The sequence below is a fragment of the Solanum stenotomum genome, chromosome 12 (genome assembly GCF_019186545.1).
Source record: "Solanum stenotomum isolate F172 chromosome 12, ASM1918654v1, whole genome shotgun sequence".
NCBI lineage: Eukaryota > Viridiplantae > Streptophyta > Magnoliopsida > Solanales > Solanaceae > Solanum > Solanum stenotomum.
The window spans coordinates 14,389,082-14,404,218 of record NC_064293.1 but is presented as its reverse complement, the minus strand read 5'-3'; the positions used below and the strand labels follow the sequence as shown (position 1 = coordinate 14,404,218).

General features: G+C 30.3%; 1 protein-coding gene across 1 annotated transcript; it reads right to left on the bottom strand.

Moving 5' to 3' along the window:
- Nucleotides 1–14,283: 14,283 nt before the first annotated feature.
- Nucleotides 14,284–14,856, bottom strand: LOC125847128 (uncharacterized). The gene has a single exon (XM_049526821.1). It carries the CDS (start codon nt 14,854–14,856, stop codon nt 14,284–14,286), a length of 573 nt encoding a protein of 190 aa, XP_049382778.1.
- Between the last annotated feature and the right edge of the window lie 281 nt (nt 14,857–15,137).

Here is a 15,137-nt window from a genome sequence, read left to right as displayed (position 1 = left end):
AATAATGTAGGTAAATGTATTGTCAATGTTAATCATTTGATTCTTTACTATTCTACTTTTTCTTTGTTATGAAGCACAATTAATATAATTATCCTATTTGAACAAAAAAAATTTATGATGATTAGGAGTTTCATTTTTATTATACTTGCAAAAAAGTAATTGAAAAATAAAATGTTAATTTCATGATGCAATTTTTTTAGCGTACGTAACAATTTGTTTCTGTCACCGTTCTTTTTGTTTGAAATGTATTTATAATTTTTATGCAGTCACCAATTATTATTAATCCTCATAGTCACTAAGAGGAAGATATTACTTGGGAAATATCTTTGATAGATCTATTATATTTCATGTGACTTTTAACCAGTTGGCCAGCAGAGATAGCTGACATGAGAGATAGCTCACCAGCAAGAACAGATGTTTGGAAATTATTGTTAGTGTAAGTATTGGGGTGCCTATACTTAGAAACTACCTTTGAATATAGTCTTAAGACTAACAAATATTGAGGCCAGCACTAAAATATTGAGGCCAACACTAGATGTTTCGATAGAGGAGGTAGTTTTTACTTTTTAGTGTTATATCCAACATATAAAGATTAAGCTTTTACAAGACCAAGTTGCTAATAATTTTGTGGAGTGGGTGTGGGGTTAAGACAACTTCATTATAAGAAAAAAGTACACAATGGACAAAGATTCTAATAAAAGATATACAAACAATAGTGGAAAAGGAGAAACCATAAGAGTCCACCAAAGAGAAAAAGATGCAAGTGCTATGTATGAAATCTATTTGAGAAGATAAAATACACATTATGTAGCTCATAAACAAGAAAATCTAGTAAAATCAATTACTTCTCTAACAAGAGATCGTCAAACACAAATGAGTTGCATTCTAATTTCCAAGTGATGCTTTCAAAAGTCGAAAATCTTGAATAGATGAAGGAATTAGGTGTTTACTAATTGTCAACGGTTAATAATGATTGAAATCTCTCTATAATGACACTAAAGAAATTTTAAATTGTTTCTTTTCGTGCTAGGCAACTGAGGAAGCTCAACATCTAAAAATGTTGATACAAGACTATATTGCTTCTTTCATCAAAGTAGGAGATAAGGTTTGGTGCTTCTAAATTTCCAAAGTTCAAGTACAATTGTTTTCTATAATGTGTTTGTGTCCATCTAGTATTGATACTTAGCTTTAATTTTATGATAATTTGTTTGTGTCCATTGAGTGTTTGTTTAGCATAAGTACCAACACTAGTTGATCCTATTGATGACAAAATTGATTTTCTTGCAAGATCAATTTGTGTCCATCTATTGTTGACACATAGCTTTAAATTTAGTTTTGACTTGTTTAGTTGGTAGATTTTGTTGTTGGAATTAAGTCAAAATTAAACTAGTTAAAGTTAAAAAGTTGTTAAGTTGTTTAAATAAGTTAAAATAAATAATGTGGTTAGTTGGTGGATTTAGTTGTTGGAATTAAGTCAAAACTAGTTAGACTTAAACAGTTGTTTAAATAAGTTCAAATAAATAATGTGGTTTAGTTGGTGGATTTAGTTGTTGGAATTAAGTCAAAATTAAACTAGTTAAAGTTAAAAAGTTGTTGAGTTGTTTAAATAAGTTCAAATAAATAATGTGGTTTAGTGGGTGGATTTAGTTGTTGGAATTAAGTCAAAATTAGTTAGACTTAAAAAGTTGTTAAGTTGTTTAAATAAATTCAAATAAATAATGTGGTTTAGTTGGTTGATTTAATTGTTGGAATTAAGTCAAAATTAAACTAGTTAAAGTTAAAAAGTTATTTAAATAAGTTAAAATTAATAATGTGGTTTAGTTGGTGGATTTAGTTGAGTTAAAAAGTTGTTAATTGTTTAAATAAGTTCAAATAAATAATGTGGTTTAGTTGGTGGATTTAGTTGTTGAAATTTATTCAAAATTAGTTAGATTGATCACAATTAGTTATAAAAGTGACCTCCGGAAGTCTGTATTTGTAGGTTGGTATTCACTGTATTTTTAGTGGTGATCCATCTAATGTACTCGGCTTTTCCTTTATGAAGCTCTTCCCAACAGACCTCGCTATTATGTAAGAGGTCTTGTTCTTCTAAGTAGTGAAGCTTCTCTTCCCAAATCTTAGCCTGAGCTATTATGTAAGAGGTCTTGTTCTTCCAAGTAGTGAAGCTTCTCTTCCCAAATCTTAGCCTGAGCTATTATGTAAGAGGTCTTGTTCTTCTAAGTAGTGAAGCTTCTCTTCCCAAATCTTAGCCTGATCAAACGCATTTCCAACAACTTCTCTAGACCAAGTACTAAGATTTTTGCTAAGCAATTTGAGCTTATAACATAAATTGACAAGTATGGTTGTTGTTACAATTGATTTGTGCTTGCTTATCATACTACTTTTTTATCAACGTAACTTACAATAGCTATTCTGATAAACCTTGGACCAAAACTCAATGGAGTAAAAATAAAAGGAAGGAATGTCGATTAGTATATTGATTTATATCTCCATTTCCCCTACTCTTTGGAGGTTCTTTTGCTTATGTTTGTTTATCTTATTTTTAGAGTATCTAGACTATAATTCTCCTCCTTTCTTATGTCTTTATTGTTGATGTAGTTAGACTCGAAGAGGTAATGTTTGGGAGGCTGCTGGCATGATGCAACACTTCATTTGTAATTTGTAATGTTTATAACTCTAGTTATTTTTTATGAAATTTGATTCATGTTATTGTTTATTAATCCTGTAATTTGATTTTAGATAGAAAATTTTTTTCCAGCAAAAACATTCTGATATTTGGTGGATATAAACTGCCACTAATTACTTTTTAAATTTATTTATTTCTATAATTAAATTGCTAATAAAAAAATTCAGCAACAGAAATATTGTGGCGGAATTAAACTGCCACTACTATTTTAAAAAAAAAAACATTCATATCATATTGTAGCGGTTGTAAATCCCCACATTCAAGAATTGAAATTATATTGTGGGGGTACTGTAGACCCCAACAATATATTATTTTGGAGCATTGTAATTATATTGCGGGGGTTTATAAACTCCCGCAATATTTATTTTCTTGAAACATTGATATCATATTGTGGAGGTTTATAAACTTCCAAGGATGTATTTTTTGAAATATTGATATCATTTTGTAGAGGTTATAAACTGCCACTCATTATCCATAAAACCCCTCACAAATTCACAATTCATTTTGTGGTGATCGTCGTGGAGGTTTCATAAAAAGGCCACAATTATGCTCGTGGCAACAGTAATTGTGACATTTTCAAAAATTGACGCAATTTTTTTTGTCGCGGTCAAAAACCGTCACAAATTGTCAAAAATCTGCCACAATTTACCAATTTTTTTGTAGTAAGTGATATACTTAATTTTTATTTATTTATTTGTTTAGTTGAGTAAGACATAACGTTATGTATTCTAGTTATGAAGTAATAAAAACTTTCTATTAATAATTGATACCATTTTTTAAAGGAAAAAATGATATTTTTCTTTGAACAAAAAACGAACTTAAGACATTATAAACTTGGATATTCATGATTTCATGTAGGCCTAATTCAATTGTCCTTAATATCATAGGTTTGTAACAAGAAATATTGATATATATATTTAAATCATAATTTTATCATTTTCTTAATTTTAGAAAGCATTTTTTTAGTTTTTATGTTTGACCATTTTATGTCACATAAAATGAAATGCAAAAAATAAACGTATGTTTCTTACTACGTGGGCAATATAATATAAGCTTCTTTAGAAGAAACTACCTGTCTGTTTTGTTATTATTAGTGCATTAATCATTATTTTCCTTTTGTCCCACAAAATTTTTATCAGTTGGAAAAATTCCCTTATGTTACTTGGCTTCATGCCATTAATTTAATTATCCAAAAAGTCTCTCATTTTCCCTTATGTTGAATAATTTGCTTCATATACAATTAAATTTCTTCTTACGTTGTTTGATTTGTTTTTTAATTATTAAAATAGAAAATTGTTATCATTGAGAATATTAAATATAATATAACATAAAAAATAGTGTTATCAAAAAAAATTGACTATAATATATTGTAATATTATTACAGAGAACGAATTTTATATAAGAAAAAAAGATTTAAAGTTTGACTATTAACCAAAAAAACGTGTTACAATTGGGAAGAAAACAAACACATAAATTATTTTTATTTTTTTTGAAAGAAATTGCTGCCAAGCGATTTGTAAAGAAAGAATATTTTTAAAAAAAATGAAATGATTGAGTTTAAGATGCAATTAATGGTTTTTTAAAATTGAGAAAGGATATAGCTGCCTCAACAGCAAGTTGTCTGTTTTGGTATAAAAAAATTTAGTGGTCCTTTATGTATTTTGAAAGGAAAAAGTCGTCATTTTGGCTTCGTATTCCCCTATTATTTATGATTATTTATTGATATTCTTTAAAGTTAGGTAAGTCCATAAGAACTAGACAAGTATATAACTTATAGTTGATATTATTGACATTTTATAAAGTTAGGTAGGACCTCTTGTTTAATCTTAATTTACATAACTTATATGTTAATTAGTATTGTGTAATTAGCTCAAAACTTAACAGGGACCACTTGTTTAATCTTATTTTACTTAGTTAATTAATTAGTATAGTGTAATTAACCCAAATACTTAACAGACTTAAATCTTTCATGTTTGACCATCACTTTTTATTTTTTCTCCTTTATTCCTTATATGAGTACTACCTAATGTAATGTGACTTGTTAAATCCTTTCAGATTTACTTATGCTTACTAGTGTGACTTATTTACTTAAGTATGCTTACTAATATGACTTACTAACTTACTAATGTGAGTACTTACTAACTAACTAAATAACCTTATGCTTTAAGACTTAAATAGTTCACCTGGCTTATCGGTTAAATGCTTCCTTTGACATGTCACTTTTCATATTTTTTTCAAACTTACTATGTAATTTGACTTGAACATGCTTAAATTTACCTTGTTTGACAGTCACTTTTTTATTTTTTTTCTCCTTTCTTTCTAATGTAAGTACTAACTTATGTAATGCGACTTGTTAAATCCTTTAAGATTTACTTATGCTTACTAATATGACTCACTAACTTACTAATGTGAGTACTTACTAACTAACTAAGTAACTTTATGCTTTAAGACTTAAATAATTCACTTGGCTTATCTGTTAAATGCTTTCTTTGACATGTCACTTTTCATGTTTTCTTTTTTCTCTAAACTTACTAACTATTTAACGTGACTTGAACAGGCTTAATTTTACCTTGTTTGACTGTCATATTTTTTTCTCCTTTACTCCTAATGTGAATACTAACTTATGTAATGTGAATTGTTAAATCCTTTAAGATTTACTTTTGCTTACTAATATGACTGACTGACTTACTTATGCTTACTAATGTCAATATGACATACTAACTTACTAATGTGAGTACTTACTAACTAACTAACTAACCTTGTGTTTTAAGACTTAAATAATTCACTTGGCTTATCTGTTAAATGCTCCCTTTGACATATTATTTTTAAATTTTTTTTCAAACTTACTAACTATGTAATGTGACTTGAACAAACTTAAATTTACCTTGTTTGATTGTCACTTTTTTTTCTCCTTTATACCTAATGTGAGTACTAACTAATGTGACTTACTTTTTTTTTATTATCAGTTTTCATTTTTTCTTCTTGTTTCCTAATATGAGTACTTACTAACTAACTAACTATAGAAGAATTGGCATTGGGGATACCTTTAAAACTTAATTCACTCTATAGCCACCTAATTTATTTTTGCTTTATTTTCTAGGATTGGGCTTTTTAAGAAGGAAAAAGTGTGGGGTCAAGGGTATGTTTGGCTTTTTTAAAACTTGGGGTATATTTGTGAATGTGGGGTCAAGGGCTTATTTATACTTTTTAAAACTTGGGAAAAAAATATAACACTACAAAAATATATTATAATCCCAATACATTTTTTAAAATATTAATTATTTATGAAAATAGAGGCGACGTTTCTTCTTCTCCAAGTGCAATGTCCCGCTTTTCATCTTCATCTTCCCCATACATTTCTCTTCTAGTCTAATCATACGCTACTCTTCCCCATACACTTCTCTTCCATTAACTTATACAAACTTTTCTCTATTTTCATCGTCCTAAACCCTCTCAAATCGTCATCTGTTTTTTTAAAGCTTCTTCTCCAAGTTCAAAGCTTTCATCTTTGGTAAGTTGATTCTTCTTTAATGATGTTTTTCGGTAATTTTTAGCCGTTTGTTTATTTTGTTATAGTAGTGTAATGATTTAATGAACCCTTTTTCTGGACGGTTTTTCTTCATGTTCTTGTTTAGGATAAAAAAAAAAATTCGTCGTATTCCATGAATATTAGTGGTCTCTAAAGACGTTTTTGTTTGAGTATAAATATTTGACCCTATTTGGTTGCTTATTTTTTTTAAAATAATTTATGTTTATCTCGCCTGTTGATTTTTAAATTTTGGCTTTTGCTGTGGATTGTTGTTTTTCTCCATTGTATTTGTTTGCTTTTGCTGGTCTTGTTTTTTCTCATTACATGTGTTGTTACACGAAGTCAAAGTGCAGTATTTTTCATTGCCCTCTTTTAGTGGCGTTTTATGTCAATCTCATTGTTGATTTCTGTTATATCTGTTATTTATTTTTCATGTTTTATTGTAGGTTTACTCTGTTTATGGCTAAAACTATAGGTGGAATTGTTAAAAAATTTGTTCCTAAGCCTTGTAAAAACAAGAAAAGAAAGGCTGAACAAGTTTCAAGATGTTCAAAAAAAGAAAAAGTTGTAGTTGAAGAACCCAAGTATGACTCGGATTCTGATACGATGGATGAAATCGATAACTATGAGGACAGTATTGCCCAAGCTATTGATGAGGTTGAGTCTAGTGAAGAGAACAGTGACAATGGAGACGAGGAGACTAGTAGAGATAGCCGAGATACTGGAGATGAGGATGATGATCCTCTCCTTGCCAACTTGTGCAAGAGAAATCTCTGGTAAGTCCTATAATCTCACTACATGGATGGATGAGTTAGAATCTTTTCCAAACATTGTTATAAGAATGTTGATTGTATAACTACAACTCTTCCTCATACACCTCTAATCACCACACCCAATTTATGTGGACTCTTAAATGATCATATGACTTGTTTAAACTTATTTAATTGGATAAATTTCAAAAATATTATTTATTATTAATTAATTGTTGTATTTTTTAAATCCTACTAGTTTTGGTCTATATATAAGTGTCATATTCTAGTATGTGCAGTATCAACAATGCTTTAACATAGACATAAACCCAAATATACCTTACTAATGTCAGAGTATAAATCACAATGATCATACACACACCACACACACAGATATGCATCGATTGCTTAAGAGGTCTATATATTTTGACAACCAATACATATTTACATATACAAATTTTACAGAGGTAACAAAAGTGTATATGCAAATAAGGATTCGTTTAATGGTAACATCTATATTTTAATGGTAAAAAAAGTGTATATGCCACTTTTTTTAATGGTAACATCTATATTTTTTACAATTCATTAAGAATTCGTTTGGTAGAGTGNTTTAAGACTTAAATAATTCACTTGGCTTATCTGTTAAATGCTTTCTTTGACATGTCACTTTTCATGTTTTCTTTTTTCTCTAAACTTACTAACTATTTAACGTGACTTGAACAGGCTTAATTTTACCTTGTTTGACTGTCATATTTTTTTCTCCTTTACTCCTAATGTGAATACTAACTTATGTAATGTGAATTGTTAAATCCTTTAAGATTTACTTTTGCTTACTAATATGACTGACTGACTTACTTATGCTTACTAATGTCAATATGACATACTAACTTACTAATGTGAGTACTTACTAACTAACTAACTAACCTTGTGTTTTAAGACTTAAATAATTCACTTGGCTTATCTGTTAAATGCTCCCTTTGACATATTATTTTTAAATTTTTTTTCAAACTTACTAACTATGTAATGTGACTTGAACAAACTTAAATTTACCTTGTTTGATTGTCACTTTTTTTTCTCCTTTATACCTAATGTGAGTACTAACTAATGTGACTTACTTTTTTTTTATTATCAGTTTTCATTTTTTCTTCTTGTTTCCTAATATGAGTACTTACTAACTAACTAACTATAGAAGAATTGGCATTGGGGATACCTTTAAAACTTAATTCACTCTATAGCCACCTAATTTATTTTTGCTTTATTTTCTAGGATTGGGCTTTTTAAGAAGGAAAAAGTGTGGGGTCAAGGGTATGTTTGGCTTTTTTAAAACTTGGGGTATATTTGTGAATGTGGGGTCAAGGGCTTATTTATACTTTTTAAAACTTGGGAAAAAAATATAACACTACAAAAATATATTATAATCCCAATACATTTTTTAAAATATTAATTATTTATGAAAATAGAGGCGACGTTTCTTCTTCTCCAAGTGCAATGTCCCGCTTTTCATCTTCATCTTCCCCATACATTTCTCTTCTAGTCTAATCATACGCTACTCTTCCCCATACACTTCTCTTCCATTAACTTATACAAACTTTTCTCTATTTTCATCGTCCTAAACCCTCTCAAATCGTCATCTGTTTTTTTAAAGCTTCTTCTCCAAGTTCAAAGCTTTCATCTTTGGTAAGTTGATTCTTCTTTAATGATGTTTTTCGGTAATTTTTAGCCGTTTGTTTATTTTGTTATAGTAGTGTAATGATTTAATGAACCCTTTTTCTGGACGATTTTTCTTCATGTTCTTGTTTAGGATAAAAAAAAAATCGCCGTATTCCATGAATATTTGTGGTCTCTAATGACTTTTTGTTTGAATATAAATATTTGACCTTATTTGGTTGCTTATTTTTTAAAAAATAATTTATGTTTATCTCGCCTGTTGATTTTTAAATTTTGGCTTTTGTTGTGGATTGTTGTTTTTCTCCATTGTATTTGTTTGCTTTTGTTGGTCTTGTTTTTTCTCATTACATGTGTTGTTAAACGAAGTCAAAGTGCAGTATTTTTCATTGCCCTCTTTTAGTGGCATTTTATGTCAATCGTATTGTTGATTTTTGTTGTATCTGTTATTTATTTTTCATGTTTTATTGTAGGTTTAATCTGTTTATGGCTAAAACTATAGGTGGAATTGTTAAAAATTTTGTTCCTAAGCCTTGTAAAAACAAGAAAAGAAAGGCTGAACAAGTTTCAAGATGTTCAAAAAAGAAAAAGTTGTAGTTGAAGAACCCAAGTATGACTCGGATTCTGATATGATGGATGAAATCGATAACTATGAGGAAAGTATTGCCCAAGCTACTGATGAGGTTGAGTCTAGTGAAGAGAACAGTGACAATGGAGACGAGGAGACTAGTAGAGATAGCCGAGATACTGGAGATGAGGATGATGATCCTCTGTCCTTGCCAACTTGTGCAAGAGAAATCTCTGGTAAGTCCTATAATCTCACTACATGGATGGATGAGTTAGAATCTTTTCCAGTGAAAATTTCTGTTAGAGCAAGAATGACTCTTTTTCAAGATTTTAGAAATGTTTTACTTCGAGAAAAAATTTATAATGACTTTAAAGGTACTTGTTTTGGTCATTTAAGGCATATCCCATAATATTACAAGTTTAATGGACAGATGGTCCATTACATGTTGTTGTGTCGTGTCAAAACAGATAAAAAAAATTGCATGATGTGATTTTGTGTGAATTATAAGCCTGCTTATTTTGGCTTAAAAGAGTTTGCATTGATTACAAGGCTTAATTGCTCAGCATACCCCCGTGATGCAAAAATGAAAAAAGTGCTTCAGAAAGGTGAGAAATTTTACTATAAAGTAACCAGGAATAAGAATATCAGTGGTTCAAAGCTATTGAGTTTGATTAAGGGTACCATATTAAATAAGGAGCAGAAGTTGAAGTGCTCTTTAGTTTGGTTCGTCCACTCAATGTTGCTTGCCCACGATCGATCTAAGATTGTGGATTCAAACCACATTAAAATGGTCGATGATTTAGATTATTTCAAGAGTTATCCGTGGGGTAAAGAGTGTTTTGATTTAACACTGAAGTATTTGAAGAACAAAATTAATTTGAAGAAACAAAGTGAAGTGTACAAGGAAAGAGGGAATGCATCGTATGCTTTGTATGGCTTCCCTAGGGCATTTCTGGTAATTTTTATCAATTAGGGCTTGATTAATATTAAACTCTTATATATTTATATAGTATTTCATAGTCTCTATTTATTTATTTGTTAATTTATTAATTTCAGGTTGGATATATGAGGCTTTTCCTCATCTTGGTAATTATGCAAAGAAGTCCTTGGATTCTCCTCTACCAATTCCCTGTTTACTTAGATGGCACACGGCAAAGAGTGATAATATTGTCGAAGGTGATCCATTTAAGTACAAAGGGAGAAGTACAAAGGTATAAACTTATTTATTATTATCTAGCAATATTTGTAAATTAGTGAAGGTCTTGTACTATTTATGTTTATTTTTTAGGTTGTGCATCCATACATCATACCTTCTGTCCGTGAGACCAAACAAAATTATATGGCAACATTAAAGTCATATACGGACGAAGTGAAGGACATAATCATTGATGCCTTAAAGGCCAGTTTAGAAGGTGTCATTGTCCTCACTTCTGTAGTAGGTAATGTGGAGGATGAGTATTCAAATGATCACAATCCTAATCAACCTTGTGAGAATTCTGTACCAAGTATGTCTAAAGATGAAAGTTTGTATAAGCGTGTTGCATCTCTCGAGCAATCAATGGTGGAAATTGTTGCTTTTGTACAAAAGGAGAAATTGAGAAGAAATGTAAAGAAAAAGAAAAAAAAAAGGTAGATAAATTTATATATTAATTATGTAAAATAATGTATTTGTATTAATGCTTAGCCACTGATCTTGCAGTAGATGATGACAACTTTTCATCACCAACAGTTGATGACAATATCCTTCTATTAGTTGTAGTCGATGAAGATCTTGCTGCAGTTGATGCATACTTTGCTGAAGAAGTTGATGAAGCGATGAAGGAAGAGGAGATGAAAGAAGAAGAGAAACAACAAGATGAGGAGAAGATGACAGAAAAAGAAGAAGAGAAAATGGAAGAGAACGATGAAGAAAAAGAAAAGGAGAAACTAGAAGAAAAGAAAGAAGAAGAAGGTGAAGAGGAGAATCTGGCAGAGAAGAAAATGAAGCAAGTGGAGAAGAAGAGAAAGAAGAGGAGAAAATAACAGAGAATGAAGAAGAGGAAAAGTTGGAAGAAAGGAGCTTTGCCACTGATGTGGCAGAGTGGAAAAAGAAATAGACATGATGGGCATTGTGATAGAGCTTAATGATGAGGTTGGTGGTGATGAGTAAGGGCAGTTGTGATTTTTGTGATGGTTATTCCCTGGTGTTTTAAGACAATTTTTGAAGTTGTTCATTTTTATGACAATTGATTTAGGCAAAATACATATATTGGACCCTAAACTTGGCTTCAAATTTTAACTTTGACCTCCAACTTTCATAGTGCACAAATAGGCACTTTAACTTGTATAAAATAGAACAAATAGACACACATGTCCTACATGGCATCCTACATGTCATTTTTTGTCCTACGTGGTGTCCTACATGTATTGTGCCATGTAGGACTCATGTGTTTACTTGTTCTACTTTATACAAGTTAAAGTGCCTATTTGTGCACTATGAAAGTTGGAGGTCAAAGTTAAAATTTGAAGCCAAGTTTAGGGTCCAATATATGTATTATGCCATTGATTTTTGTGATAGTTGGGTTTTCCCTGGTTTGAAGACAATAGGTTTTTGATAAGTTGGTTTTTAAGAACATGGTTAAAGTACATTGGACAGTACATTGGTTTTTGACAATTGCTATTTTTGATGACAAAAATGTATATTGGACAGTACATATTTTATTATGAAGGGTTTTTAGATCTCTTATTAATCTATGTCTTAATAAACTTGTATGTCTATACTATAAATTGTTATCACTGTTGATCTATAACATTATCAATCAAAAATAAAAGATATAACAGTGCAATAAATAGAGAGAAATACTTTATTTATTCAACACTACATTCTTGTTACACACTTGTTACACATTTCCAAAAAGCAAACACCAAAAATAAACCACACAATATAGCTTTTAGGCATTTTTCTTTTTCTTCTGCCAAAATCAACCTTTCTTTTAGTTGATCTCTATCTATTTCAGCATCTTTTAGCAACACTTTAAAGTGATTCCTCTGCTCTTCGGCCTCTTTTAAGAAAGTCAGTAGCAAATCCCTATTTTCTTCAGATTTTTATAGCTTAGTTAATAATTCAAATTTGGCAACGCCTTGAAAATTTGATGGGCTACTCGTTGATGATTCATTTTCAAGCCACATAAAAAATGATCATATGCCAACTGCACAATTAAAGAATTGTTGACCTGAATTTGTATCGGTGTGTGACGTCTTCAACGTAGCTGGATTACCAACAATGACAATTGTAAGACTTTTTTGCTTTGGATGTTTGAGATGTTTGAGACATTGTAAAAATGGAGGTTTTTGAGTTATTTATGAGAAATTGCCTTCCTTTTATACTAAAAAATACGCAGATGTTACCGTTGAAAAAGTGGAATTTGAACTTTTGTTACCATTGTAAAATTTGTATATGTAAATATGTACTGATTGTCAAAATATATAGACCTCTTAAACAATCAATGCATATCTATGTGTGTGGTGTGTGTATGATCATTGAGATTTATACTCTGACATTAGTAACGTATATTTGGGTTTATGTCTATGTTAAAGCATTGTCGATACTGCAGGTACTAGAATATGACACTTATATATAAACCAAAACTAGTAGGATTTAAAAAAGATAACAATTAATTAATAATAAATAATATTTTTGAAATTTATCCAATTAAATAAGTTTAAACAAGTCATATGATCATTTAAGAGTCCACATAAATTGGGTATGGTGATTAGAGATGTATGATGAAGAGGTGTAGTTATACAATCAGCATTCTTATAACAATATACTTATGCTTTCTCAAACATTGTTATAAGAATGTTGATTGTATAACTACAACTCTTCCTCATACACCTCTAATCACCACACCCAATTTATGTGGACTCTTAAATGATCATATGACTTGTTTAAACTTATTTAATTGGATAAATTTCAAAAATATTATTTATTATTAATTAATTGTTGTATTTTTTAAATCCTTCTAATTTTGATCTATATATAAGTGTCATATTCTAGTACGTGCAGTATCAACAATGCTTTAACATAGACATAAACCCGAATACACCTTACTAATGTTAGAGTGTAAATCTCAATGATCATACACACACCACACACATAGATATGCATCGATTGTTTAAGAGGTCTATATATTTTGACAACCAGTACATATTTACATATACAAATTTTACAACGGTAACAAAAGTGTATATGCAAATAAGGATTCGTTTAATGGTAACATCTATATTTTGATGGTAAAAAAAGTGTATATGCCACTTTTTTTAATGGTAACATCTATATTTTTGACAATTCATTAAGGATTCGTTTGGTAGAGTGTATATGCCACTTTTTTTAATGGTAATATCTATACTTAGATTATTTCTTAAGCATTATTTTATGCATTAAAATTTATTGGTATTTATAATTCTAATATCATTCTAATTTATTCTAATTCTAATTCATTCTAATTCTAATTCTTAGTCATATTCTAGTTCATGCATTAGAATCATTCCATTACAAATACCAATAATTTTCATATATTAATAATACACAACTTAATAGACAGTGTACAAAATGTATGTCATCTTTTTATTGATCTATATTAGATCATGAGTAATTACGATAATAGGTGACAATAAATTGACGAAAATGTTGATAGTTGCTTGATTACAGTAGCAAAAAACAAAAAACAAAAGCTCGATTACAGTAGCAAAAAACAAACAGTAGCTTCATTACAAAATCAAATTCAATCAAGCTTGTTTAAGATTTATTGTTGTTCACACATGTAGTTCTCTTGTGTCCGATTCTCTTACAAATTGAATATTTGTTCCTTCTCTTGCTCTTGAAATTCTCATTGATGCCTTTGATACATTTTCTTCTTTTTCTTCCAAGCTTGGTATCGACAAGAGGCGGAAGAATGTTCACATTAAGCAATTCTGGAATACACCATTTCGACTCGAGAGGGACAACATTAATAGAATTCATGTATGCAAGAAGGTACAATTCAACTTAATACAAAGGCGAAGAGTACTCATAGATGCTCATACCATACTCATTGACATGCTTCGATCACAAAACGGTCATCGCATAAGTACAAGGTATCTTGATCAAGTCATATTCCCTACATGCACATGACTTTTCCAGTAGGTCCATATAGGCAGTAACACCCGCATCGAACACGGTAAATTGATTGTCGCCCCCGGTTATATTCTCCACATACAAGGAGTCGCCCTCTATCATTTTTTTTCTTGCAATTTTTTCCACAACCAGTACCATTTGATTACCCATTGATCTGAGGATATATGCATCCCTCTTCCTAAACAATTCTCCAAACCTCTTAGCAATCGAATTAAATATAGATGTCACGGGATACTCTATTTCGTCTATCAACATAACATTGAGTGACTCGGCGATATTTGTGGTCATCACATCATATCTATTGCCAGGAAAATATGCCCTGCTCCACTTCTCAAAATCAATATCATGCTCAAGGACGACGGCTACCGCGGAGCATTTGTTCTTGAATTCTACAAAATAATTGTCAAATTCCTCCAAAGAAAAAGCCTTTGCCGCATTGTAGTCAAGATAAAGGTAATCTCCACAATGATGATTTATGCGGATATTTTCACCGAGGTGCCTCATACAATATCCGTGGTGAGCATGATTGTAAACGTTCACAATACCGTTGGCGATACTCTTGTGTCTATTGGAGATAAAACACAAATCCGGTTCATTGACCACAATTTCCTTCAATTTCTCCAAGAAGAATGTCTAAGATGCATCATTCTCTCTGTCCACGATACAAAAGGCAATCGGATAAACATGATTCTCCATATCTTGTGCAACAACGTTCAACAATACGCCCTCGTATTTACCACGTAAATGAGTGCCATCAACCGCAATTACCTTTCTCATGTGGGCAA

Excerpts from the sequence above, each read along its gene's own strand:
- LOC125847128 (XM_049526821.1), bottom strand. The coding sequence starts at position 14,856 with ATGAGGCACCTCGGTGAAAATATCCGCATAAATCATCATTGTGGAGAT.